The sequence below is a fragment of the Pteropus medius genome, unplaced genomic scaffold, assembly GCF_902729225.1.
Source record: "Pteropus medius unplaced genomic scaffold, Ma_sr-lr_union100, whole genome shotgun sequence".
In the NCBI taxonomy this organism is placed as follows: Eukaryota; Metazoa; Chordata; class Mammalia; order Chiroptera; family Pteropodidae; genus Pteropus; species Pteropus medius.
Window position 1 is genome coordinate 5,201,226 of NW_024349800.1, and position 12,887 is coordinate 5,214,112.

The 12,887-nt window shown below is 37.8% G+C and overlaps 1 protein-coding gene across 9 annotated transcripts in view; it reads right to left on the minus strand.

Annotated features, from left to right (window-relative positions):
* Positions 1 to 12,887, minus strand: part of TMCC1 (transmembrane and coiled-coil domain family 1) — a 185,180-nt gene that overhangs the window by 13,199 nt on the left and 159,094 nt on the right. For all 9 annotated transcript variants that reach the window (XM_039886806.1, XM_039886809.1, XM_039886807.1 and 6 more), the window contains one exon: positions 9,544 to 10,478. In XM_039886806.1, the coding sequence (XP_039742740.1) occupies positions 9,544 to 10,478 (935 nt within the window). The remainder of the gene's footprint in view (positions 1 to 9,543; positions 10,479 to 12,887) is intronic.

Genomic DNA, 12,887 nt, shown 5'->3' on the forward strand with positions numbered 1-12,887 from the left:
ATCATTCCCATGGCCAAGCACAGTATCTAGGACATCTCAGTCCACAAATATTTACTGAAAGCCTGCTGTATGTCAGGTATATTCAAAGTACTGGGAATACTGTCGTAAACAAGACAGAAATCCTATCCTTAGAAGTTTACATTCTAAAATGGGAGATGGGGGAGATGTGGGGAAGAGGCAGAAAAAATAAGATGACTGAACAGATGGATAAGTAAACCAAATAAGACCACTAGGGGTATACAGAAGAGTGCCTGGTGGCTGGTTAGGTTGGAATGATCATCAGGGAAGGCTTCTTCTCTGTTCAACGCTCTTCAACAATGAGAGTTGAAACTCGAATGATGATATGAATATGCCTGGTGAATATAGAGGGTTGGGGCAAGGCATCTTAAAGCAGAAGGAATAGCAAGTATAAAGTTCTCAAGATGGGCTAGTGTGGCTGTAAGTGAGTAAAAAAGAGGGAGAATGAAAGAGGATTATGTTAATATATTATTAATATGTTAATTAATTATTTTTATACATTTAAACCCATTGCTTTGTGGTGTTTTTAGTGTTTGATGATTTTCATCATTCTCTTGCCTCACCAGAGTGGGACTTTTAAAAAGGGGTGTCCACTGTATAAGTCTGCTGGGATTTAAGGGAAAGGCTAGGCCTGGAAGCAAGGAATTTTCCAAAGCTAAGGACTGATGTTAGTGGCAGAGAAGGGATCATGGTGGTAGCAACCAGCCTGTTTGCTGAAGAAAGCAGACCCATGTGACATCTTGGCATGTGTTCCATAGGCTAACTGCCCCAACCTCTTGGTCTACAAATTATACAGTCTTTCAGGAATGCTGGGGAATCTTATTTGATATTAAACATGGCTCATATATACTGTTAGAACAGATTAAAAAGTAGCAGCGGCAGTGCTACTGTTTATTCAGTGCGTACCATGCAAATACATTTCTACAATTCTAAGAAGGTAGTAGGTATTATATTCACTTTACAGATGAGGAAACTGGAGCTCAGTGAGGTAAACTGACTTGCCTAAGGCACACAGAAATTAAATAGGGTAGCAAGGATTTGAATCCAGGTTTGTTTGACTTTAAAACTCAAATTTTTAACCTCTGTTTTAAACACTGTGATGTCACTCTGAAACTACTCGAGAAGCCCAGATAAGCATATTTCCTTCTAAGTAAGAAATATGAGTAAGGTCCATAGCTGACCCAAATCATATAGCTACAAAAAGAGTTGGACAATATTACATTGACATGATGGTTTGGAGCTTGCTGTCAAGGTGGAGTCAATGAGAGAAGGGGTGTAATAAAAAGATTATGGACCTAGAATTAAAAAAGGAAGATGATAAAAAGTGTTGGCAAGGATGTGGAGAAATTCAAACCTTGGAATTTTTCTGGTGGAAATGTAACATGGTGCATCTGCCTTGGAAAACAGTTTGGTAGCTCCTCAAATAACTAAACAGAGAGTTACCATATGACCCAGAAATTCTCCAGGTATACACCAAAGAGAAATGAAAACATTTTCACACAAAAACTTGTACATGAATGTTCACAGCAGCACTGTTTACAATTGCCAAAAAGCAAAAAGCAGAAACAACCCAATGTCTATCAACTGATGAATGGATAAATAAAATGTGTTACAGTCATACAATGGAATATTATTTAGAAAGAAAAAGAAATGAAGTAATGACACATGATATACTATGGATGAGCTTTGAAAATACTATGCTAGTGAAAAATGCCAGTCAGAAAGGATCACTAATTGTATGATTCCATGTATATGAAATGTTCAGAATAGGTAAATCTATAGAGACAGGAAGATTAATGGTTGCCAGGGACTGGAACAAGGTTGGGAGAACTGGAGGTTGATGAAAATGTCCTAAAATGGATTATGGTGATGGTTACATATGTCTGTGAAATACTAAAAACCACTTATTTGTATATTTTAAATGGGTTAATTGTATTGTATATGAATTACATCTCAATAAAGCTGTTAAAAAATATTAGGGATGTCTGCAATTTACTTTGAAATGCATGAAAAAATAAGACAGATTATGGACAGGCAGATGGAAAGATATGTGATAAAACAATATAGTAAAATGTAGAATCTAAGAGGTAAACATATGGATGTTCACTGCATTTTTTTTTTTCTCCAAATTTGCAGTGTTTGAAAGTAAAAGAATACTAAACATTGGGGAAAAATGTTATAGCCAGGAACATTGGATTGAGTCCTGGTTCCAGCTCCTAAGCTGCAGAACTCAGGGGTGAAGCAAGACCCACAATGAGTCCAGTTGAAACAGCCCCATTAATTCATTAATAACTACCAGGATTCATTTCCCTCTTCATAAGAATTACCTGAGAATGAAGACTTTCTGAAAGAACAGAAAAGTTGTAGCTGTTATTGTGTAACTGAAATCCTTTTACACTTACACAAACAGCTGTGTTTGGGTTACCACAGTTAAGCACCTCCAATCTGCAGGAAACATCAGGGAGGAAACTGAGAAAGCCATGAACTTTGAGGCTTTTGCAAAATGTGACGAACAAGGAAGTTGGCGAGATGCCCTTAGTGTCGTGGAATGCAGGTCTTCTGGGTTGCCTCAGTACCTTGAAAGAACATTACTGGCCTGTCATCATCAAAACACTTTCTTTAATTTTTTCACCCAGGAAGCTTAGTCTTCAGCTCTTTTCACAACCTCACAAACCTGATCATGCTTAGCAATTCCAGTCAAACATTTTTTCAGTGCTATCAGCCTCTGAGCGGCTTACATAACCCACAAGTGAAATTATGGTCTAAAAACAAGCCAACACAAAGAGCCCAGTAAAAATGATGTGGTGTTATTCTGGGTGGAGAAGTTCCAGTGGGGGAGGAATTTAGGTTTTAATCTAATCTATTTAATCACCATGAGCATCAAAACACTAGCACCAATAATAACAAGAACCCTCCCCTCCCCAACTTTTTATGTGTAGCGTCTGCCTCCAAGGAACTCATATTCATGAGGACATTTCTATATTAATTCTCACCTCCTTCCTCCCCAGGATGTACCTTCAATTTATAATTAAGAAATGGGAGGCCAAGAAAGATGCAGTAACTCTTCCCTGTTAGTGAGGTGTAGTTAGGATCTGACCCACTTGGTTCATGCCTTTTGTTTTTAGATTTTATTGTTGCTTTTTAAAAAACTTTTTTCCTGTACTATTAATCAAATACAAAATCTAAAAAACAACAAAAGGAAGAAAACACCTATACTTCAGTTTCCATTGACTTCCCACTACTCTCATTATTAATATTATGATCTCTTTTGCTTATATTACTTGCTAGTGTTTACTCTTGGTCTGAATCCTAAAAATGGGAAAGCCAGATACCTAGGGAATTCACATAAAGAACATCTCTGTCTTCTCATTAAATATTAACACCAAACCAAAGAATAGAAGGAAAAAAGGGAAGGCCAATTTCATATAGCCTTTCATGTGTGGTTTTTAAAAACCAAAAACACCCTGTAAGGGATTTTAACCCCTTCATCTAACACTAATTAAAGCACTCTGGACATGAAAGAGGAGTTTCTTGATCCTACCAGTATATGATTTTGACTGGTACATGCTTTTCATGTGATTCCATCTGGAACACAAAGTAGCATGAGATTAATAATCTCATTTTGAGACTTTTTACTCAAAGGTCCTTTGTAAATAATTACACCTAGATATGATTTAAGTGTAACTACTAGCAAACAGAAAGCCTTAACATTATAAGATCTTTTTTAAACAGTAAGTTATATCATATTGGGGCAGGTAAAGTCCCCCTCTCCCAAAGCAAAACTGATCTATCTACAAAATACTAAAACACATCTATATTTTGTTGCAGGTGAACAATTTGTAAGTGAATACTGATCTTGTTAAAGTGTTTCATCCGCTGGATTAGGCAACACAGCAGTCACCTTCCTAGATCAAAGATAGGCCAAGGCTCTTTTGGGTCAAATTCCTGATAAATGAGAAAGTGGGTGAGTGTAGAGGCTGGGAATGCCTGACCTAATGCACCACTCTTTGGGTGTGACGGAAAAGTGTGGAGTCATCTCTGAGAGCCAGTGGTGCTTCCCTAGTTGGGCAACAGGTCACTAGGACAGGATAGCTGAAGAATCTTGTAGAGCAGGTATTGAGAGAAACAGGAAAACCTGGGTCCTATGGCTGACACAGATAGGCAACTATGGGAGCAGACTACTGTATTATTTCTCAAGTGCTTGCAAGGGACCTGAAGTAGCTTCTGCCAGTGTTTGAGCAGAATGGAGAGACATAGCTGGGGTAGGGGATATAATATGTGGTGGGAGCTTGAATACATTCTTAGCTGAATTGGGGAAGGCGGATTTTACTTCCTTACCTTTTGTTACCTCATTTGTGTTGAAGGCTGAAAAGAAGCTCAGAAACACTGAAACTAGACTTTAGTTGAAAAGGAAAAAGTACAGAACCAGTTCCCAATCGAAAATTAGTTCCCCAAACTTTCAGAGCAGTGCATTATCTTAAAGACAAGAAACAGCAGATGTCTAAAGCATACAGGAGATCAATAAAAGCTAGAGGGGCTTCTGGAGACCTGTTAATGATAACTTTCTGACACCCTGGCACACTCCAGACCATACTAGGTGCTTCCACATACATTATTCTCATTTAATAATCTTAACAACCAAGTATAATAGATATCATTACCTTGTTTTTATAGAGGAAACTGAGGCTCAGATGAATTACATAAGGTTACACAGCTAATTAGTGTCAGAATTGGCAAGCAAATTTGGGTTTGTCCAATCTCAATTAGTTAATGAAATAATTTCTTTTCTCTCCCTTTCTTCCCCCCTCCAACCTTCCTCCTTCCTTCCTTCCTTCCTATTTTCCATTACCTATTCCATGGCTAAACTGGGAGGAGCTCATCTGTAAATCTCCTTTATGCAAAGGTCTTACCTTTCTTAAGAGCATCTCCTAATTGTGCTTTTTTCTCTTCTAAATAAAGAGCTAAACTGATCCAATATTCTCAGTTTCCTTTCCAAACTTGTTGGCCAAACTTATATCTTCTGGAGAGTCTCCGATCAATTTACAGATAAAAAATAGGGCTAACACCATAAAGGGGCTACAAGAGCTATATCTGACCATATATCTGTGTTATGTCCACTGATAGTAAAATAAGGTAAAATTATATTTAAACAACAATTTGTTTAGTTAGAACTCCAATGGCCTGTGCCAAATTGGGTTAGCCTAGCATGTGATGACTGCTCATGGTGACTGCCTCCTTCTGTATTTTTGCTCTTATGACTCAGTGCAATTTAAAATACCTCTGGGTTTAATATAATATCAGAAGCCAATTTCTAAAGGACAGTAATCCTCTTAAAATAGAAGCTTTCAAAATGGCATTACTGCTCATCAACACCAGAAGGGTTTCCAGCCTGCCCTATGTGAATGATACTGCTTTATACAAGCAGTAGCTGAGTAGGATTCTGGGCCAGACCCCCTAAGGGAAAACTACAAAAGGAACCTATAAAACTGTTAATCAACTGTTTCCCTAATTCTCTCCTATTTTCAATGCATTGTGCCATAGGTGAACTCTTTCCGACAGTAACACATTTACATGTTATACTCACCATGGAAACAGGAGTAGTTCTCCAGTTTTTAAGTAGCAAATTAATATAGGTTAAACCATCTTACCATGTGACCTGGCAAAAGTCACTTTATCTTTCTGGGCCTTAGTACTCATCTGTAAACAAGATTAAATTAGATATCTTAGGGCCTCTTCTATCTCTGAAATACTAAGTGAATCCCACAGCCACTAACATCTGTAATAATGTTTTAATGAGTTCAAGAGACTAGCAGGACAAGAAGAACCTGAAGTTACTACAGATCTCATCACTTAAAAGAGTCTAAACATTGCCTCTTACCTTGCCCAAATACACAATCTCACTCATATCTGAGAGTTCCATGCAAAGCTCAAAGTCTAAACTCCTACTCAAGGTGGGAGAAGAGTTCACACCCAAGCTCTACTGCGTGGCTTCCTGAGCTAAGTGCCCGCAGGTGCTGAGACAGACTACTCCACAGGTTCCTGAATGCTTCTGATTATTCTAGAGTAAGTAGATGGTCTTGAGCAAAAATCTTGACCTGGTGCTACTTGTTGGGGTATAGAGCAATGGGAAGCACATTAAGTGGGTGACATTATTGAAAAGAGACTATGAAAAGGGGAAATAAAGATGGAAATGGAGATTTCTCCATTAAGTAGTTTTCTCCTATTACTGACTTACTACCTTGAGAAAACTTTTCAGAGCCTGTGCATTCACAGAATTTATTAAATATGTTATGAATAGTGACTTGACTTTTAGTGAAATGCATGCACACTTTGACCTGGAAAAAGTCCAATACTCACTGCCAATGCACTCACTGTTTCTTAGAGTGAGACTACAGACTAATCTTTCAATCAAATAGATTTTAGAGTTGAACTTGAGAAAAACACCTGTCCTGGTATGAAAAGAACATTGGCTTTGGAGTCAGATAAAACTAGGTTTGATTCCTCGCTTTACCATTTACTAAGTGCCCTTCGGCTAATTCTAAAACCACACTGGGTCTTAATTTTCTTACCTGTAAAATAGGAATAATACAATATACTTATAGAACTATTGTGAAGATTAGCAAATATATATAAAGCACGTAGTATTATGCACATTATAGTTTAGTAAATGCTGTCAATGGTAATGTCCTCCTTATCACTTAAATAACAAGCAACACAGTGCATGGCCTCCCTCCTGTCAACTGAGATATTAGTAAAATAAATCAAAGCACAGAAAATAACCAGAAATGCATCTAAATCAGCCATGTACCCATTAACTAGTTCTTGGTCAGAGAAGAGTTCCTTAAGTCCATCCCTAGCTTACTACTTCCTTCCTAGACAAAAAGCCAACCCTACAAGAGTAGAAATAGAAATTAGGAAAGAGGCTTCTGCAGGCAGCTCACTATCAGTGTCAAGGAGATATGGAAAGGAGAAAAAAATGAACCATAAAAAGCAGACAACTTTAAAAGCCCTCTAGGACCATTTACTGTAGAGGCAAATAACCTTACACCCTCACTGACCTGAGAGTATCACTTGAAGCTAGAACACTATTGTTTTAAGCTATTTCCAATCAAGCTAGGTTCAGTGTGCTACTCTGTTAAAAGAAGGTAGAGAAGTTCTCAAAAAATGCTTAAAATGTAAAAAGTTTTAGTGCTTCAAAGAATAATCAGTCTGTGGGTAAAATTTCACTTAATGTGAAACAGTTCAAAGACCAACAAAAAATTAGATAGATTTAACGTATAAAGACATATGTAATGAAGGAGACATCTGTAACTGCTCTATACTTGGAAATACTGGTGCAACAAAATAGTTGAGTAAAAAAATTGTGACTTTCCACTGCCTTTCTTGAAAAAAGCCTTGCTTTCTTCAAAATTCTGTTTTAAGTAAAGCTGAAGTGATATGACAAAAATCAGATTATACATTACATTATGTCATCCCTTGCTCCCCAGGTCTTACCTGTTTTTGAAAATTCAAAAGTTTTCTTTATTCTCTCTTTATTCCATAAAACCAGTCATTTACCTATTACACAGAACCCAAAGTGCAATGAAAGAAATGCACTTCTCATTAGGTCCTAAGTGGCTTGGACTTGATTCTTCTAATGAGGTGATAATGAGGAATTAAAATTCTGTCCAATCTCGGAATTATTTTAAATAGATACAACAAAGGTGGGCCTTGTTTTCCTCACTGATTTTCTCACATTGGCCTACATTTGACTGGAAGACATAACAAACTCTATAAGTATTTTAAGCTCTGGGAGAATTTAAAAACTGGAATGTTTTGCTATTCATTTAAAATAAAGGTGTCAAAGCAGGCAGTTGTGTTTTTTTGAGCAACTGTGTAATGCCCAGGTTTCCATGTTCAAAGGGGTGTATTTTAATAGCAGCAGTATCAGCTGCCACCTATCATCAATTGAGCACTTACAAGACTAGGCACCGAGCTATGTGCTTTACATAAATTATTTCACTTAAATGTCACAGTAACCTTATGAAGGGCTATTATTTTTATGTTAGAAATGTGGAAATCAAGACTCATCGAAGTTAAGAAACTTGCCCAGTTTTCAAGATTAGTAAGTGGCAGAACTAGAATTTGAACATGGGAGTTAGGTGTAATATGGTACAAAGGATCAGGTGTTTTATTTTTAGAGTTCATTCGGATATTTGTTAGACTGCTCACTGCTTTAGATATTGTCTCCTAAGTATATTAAAGAATATATGAAATACTGAAATAAGAATAGTAGTGTATTTGCTTTTAGAACTTCATTTCTTTCTCCCACACTCACTCTTCTTTTTTTCTCCCAGAAGCCTTAGGTTAGAATTGAAGGACAGAAGAGTGAAGAGACAGGACTGAATTACTGATTAGTATTTTCACCTTGTGAAAAGAGCTTGCTGTTGTAACTCCTCTCAAAGCTTATTGATACACGTAGATAATTTATTTCAGGCCCTGAGATTATCTCATAAATGCAAATTTTTTAAAAAGTCATTTTTTTTAAAAAAGGGGTGAATGAGACCTTAAAAGATGGTCTGTTCAGCTCTTGATATTATAGAAGTACTGAGGATTCCCACTTGTTACTAAGTGGGAACAAGACCAGATCCCACATCTTTGAATGCCTAACCCAACCTGTGGCTCCCATAAGATTAACCCTTAATCTCTGTATCAGTGAGGTGGCCTATCTCCGGCTGACGAAGTTTGAATCTGAATGAGTACTTCATGGGGGACATAATTTCTATCTGCATGTGATGGAAATAAGGGTAAAAGACACATATTTGGACATCAACAGTGGTCCAATATGACTATGGAATATAATATGAAACACAAAAAAGAGATTAGCTTCTACTTTAGCACAGATTATGACGACTCAAAGCATTTAGCCCTTTGACAATTCTCTAACTACTATAGAACCATTTCATGTTTAAGTCCACTCCCACTCAAATGTTTGCCAATTGATAGTAAAGGTAACAGACATGCTTATCTGAAGTTATTTCTAGTCTAATCTTTCTACTAACTGCCCAGATAAGTGTGTTTAAGGCCAAATATCTACAGGGTTCATTACATTTTGGCTAGACTATATCTCTGATATCTGCAGAGTTCAGAGGGTTATAACATATCTTTTGAATTCAGTATAGTATGGCTACAGGTTGCAATGGCTTATGATTCCATAATTACAAATAAATAGGTGGAATGCCTTAGAAAGCTTAGGCTTCATTTTGAAGTCCTAAACTGTAATGGAAAACTGGAGAGCTACAGTAATCACCATCCCTTGACTACCACGCTTCATCGGTATGCGACCCTGGCGTCATTTAACTTTGCTGTGCCTGTCTTTTCCACTCTATGACAAGAAATCATGCAGATGTCATAAGACATATCTAAAGTGCTCTGGACATTCCAGAGAAACAGGCTGTACAAAGATCTTTAAAAGCTACTCCTCCATATCAAAGGGAGGGAACCCCCAAAATAAATAATTTAGGATTTTAAATCCATATAACTTACCTATATCGTTCTTCCTGTAAGGCCTGCATTATTAATGAATAGTCCCTCTGATAATGCTCCTTGAGGGTCTCAAAAGATTCCTCTAATCTGGCCTGGGTTTCCCGGATCTCCTGGATTTCATGTAGTAGTGCATCAAATCCTGAGCTCTGCATGTCCAAGGTGTTTGTTTTGGAGCTGGATGCTCCTACAGCGATGCCTCCAGTGGTGCTGTTGGCTCCCACTGAGCCTGAAGTGGCACTAGAACAATCTTCCTCACTACCATATTTTGGGCTTGATTGAAAGTTTGAAATCACTCCCAAAGCCTTCCCCGCATCATCCACTTGCCCTTCCTCTAAAGAGTCCTTCAGGTTAGGGATGTTGTCTGCACTACCAAATTTATTCCGAATTAGTGAAGCGATCTCTCTGGGCTTTGAGACCACGGCCCCTGCTGCTGAATGGGTTGCCTGGGAGAAGCTGGAAAGTCCACCTTTGACACTGTCTACCACGCCTTCACTGAAGCCAGTCACCTTTGCTCCCACATCCTTCAGACCTTGGTGCATGTCCCTGAAGACATCCTTTGGCTGCCGGGGTATCCCATTCTGTTCCACCTCTCGGAGCTTCCTGTGGTAGTGCTCAAGCTTCTTTTGTAGCTGGAGGATGGTTTGGGCAGATTTCTGGTTCTTCTTCTCAAAGACCTGCTTAATGCGGGCAGCCTGTTGCTTATCTGCACTGTTGGCAAGCTTCAAGTACTCAGCAACGTTGTCGTCTCGGGCTGTTTGTGCAATCTTGATCTGTTCTGTGAGCTTCAGGATCTTCTGCTGCAGGTGAGCAATAGCAGCCTTTGTGCGCTGAGGGTCTGGTGTTCCATCCACAGAGTCTGTGTGGATGCTGCCATCGGTGCTGGAGGCCACTGCACTGGAAGTCTGGGCGAGGCTGCTTACTTCCAACCGCTCGATCTAACATAAAAGCAAGAGGTGAATGTTAAAAGAAACCCAAAAAGACTGCTTCTCCAGAACCAATGGGCCAAAAAGCATTGAAAATTTACCTATTCTCAGATCTCAGTACAGACAGCTAACCTAAATCCTCCTGTCCTGTCTAAGCCCCATATCCCTCTTGGATCCTATCCTCATATAAGTATACTTTGCTTTAAACAAAACATGTATTTTTAAAAAAAGATTTGCACATAATGTAAACTGGGGTATTTTCCTCTGCTAGAGGATTTGGCACAGTATTTCTTTAAACAATAAAGCTCCTCTAGTGTGTTTAAAGCACAATTTAATTCACATTTTTCAAACATACTTGCTTAGAAGCATATCTATAAAAAAACAAGGTACATCTATCTGCATTTTGATTTAATTATGTAAAAACCATTTTTGTATTTAGACATCACTGTAATTCCAATTCATGCTCTCAAGATTATGGGCATCTGAAAATATTAGCAAGAACAGGTATCTCACTGGCTAGATATAAAAATCAATTTTTATCACAATGTCTTTTTTCCAATCATGTCAGGGGTGATGGAGTCATTCTTTCTATTTTAATAGGGACACTTACTGGTAGCTGAAGACAGGTGGAGGTAAGAACGAGGAGCTATTAATGAAAGTGGCAAGGATGAATGTTAAAATTTTAACTCTTGAGAGTTAAAATCTCAAATCACAAGTAACTGATAAACCTGGGGGAGATAACATGAACACTTGGGACAGGGACAGTAAGAGGTAAGAACAAGTCAGTGACTAAATTCAGGCCTTCCTTCTGGAGCTCAAATTTTGCAAGTTCTATCCAGTAAATCATTTTTATAGGCAAGGGACTCCAAAATACACACAATGACTATTCTTTCATATGGGTGAGCAGCCATTCAAAAGAGTTGAAGAAAAAGACAAGCTGCTCAGATGTGAAAACTTAAACTATCATACTTCAAAGTCCTTAGCCAAAGCTGAGGAGTGGTTAGTTTTCCTAACTCAGAAGAAAAAAAATCCTTCAAGAAGGTGTCTCTGGGTATGGCTTGTGGTGGTGAATTAGAATAGGGCCTATGCAAAAAGGCTTTAGAAACTGTTCTCTATTGAGCAGTAACAGAAATAAATAATAAAATAAGTATCTCAGAGTAATAAAAATTTCCAGTAGTCAAATTACAAGTTTACCACCCTGGAGATTAACAGCACACCCCTTTCCTTGCTTATTGTCCCTGTTACCAGCAGCAATTTGCTAGATATAGATTATCCTCATATTAGAAAAAACTGAATTACACCTTTTTGTATGACAATACACCAATTCTGAAATATTATGAGATGCTAATAATTAACTTGTCAGTCTAGAGATGCATTCTCTTTTTTTGATCTTGGTTGTATCTCTTCAGTTTGCCATCTGAGCAGAAATTGTATTGACCTCTAACACTAAAACATTTAGTTCATTAGTGGATTCAATATAGTACTATTAATGCAAATAAAAGAATATTAATTTCTAGATGAACACATAATATTGTGCATTTAAGCAAAATCAAAAGATAATTTAAAATCTAAATGAACAAAATAACGTTATACTAAGAAAGAAAGAATATCCAGAATAGTTAGAAACTAGCAATAATAACTGTTTTGCGAAACTTCCTCCATCTGACACATTCATCTTTTAGGTACACGCTAACAAGCAGTGAAAGGGCCAGAGGAAGGCAGCAAAGGGAGGATGAGTTCCAGATAATCAAGTTGTCAAGAGCTGCAACAGGAACTCCTAGAAACCTACTCTGTTCAATGCCTTAGGTTGTGCAGGGTTTCCATTCTGGGATTTTCTTTTTGAATGGAATTTCAGATCCCATAACTACAGTATGTAATATGACCCTGTTTCATTATGTTTAATAGCTCAAAATCAACCACAGTATAAAAGGAAAGCAAATATGAAATACTATTAGATCCAAGACTACCAGCTTAAATGTATGATCTCGTTTTCTTAGGTTCTTTGTTATTAATTTGAGTATCAATTTACATGCAATCTGTTGTCTAAATAATGTAGGGAAGAGGCTAGACAACTAAGTGCTAAATAAATCAAGCTACTTTCAGAGAATGCAATATACTGATCAGCTCTGCAGCCAGACCATGTGGACACCTGTAGAACAAAGGAAGATTTCTGCTGGGATTGCTAACAACCCATTTCCCAAACCTGTAAAAGGGGACACAGGAAAATGAGGCTTTAAAAGTGGCTACCCTACACAAAATAAAACCGTTCAGTCCCTATGGCTAAATCCATAAGGAATCAGTGGATTAAACGCTGGGAACTGCCAGCAGGCCTTTCATGCTACATAGTCTTACCTTTTCAAGCTACACACTCTTCCCCTTCCTCATTGTATGTCCATATCAAAGGAAATTGGTAAACAAAGT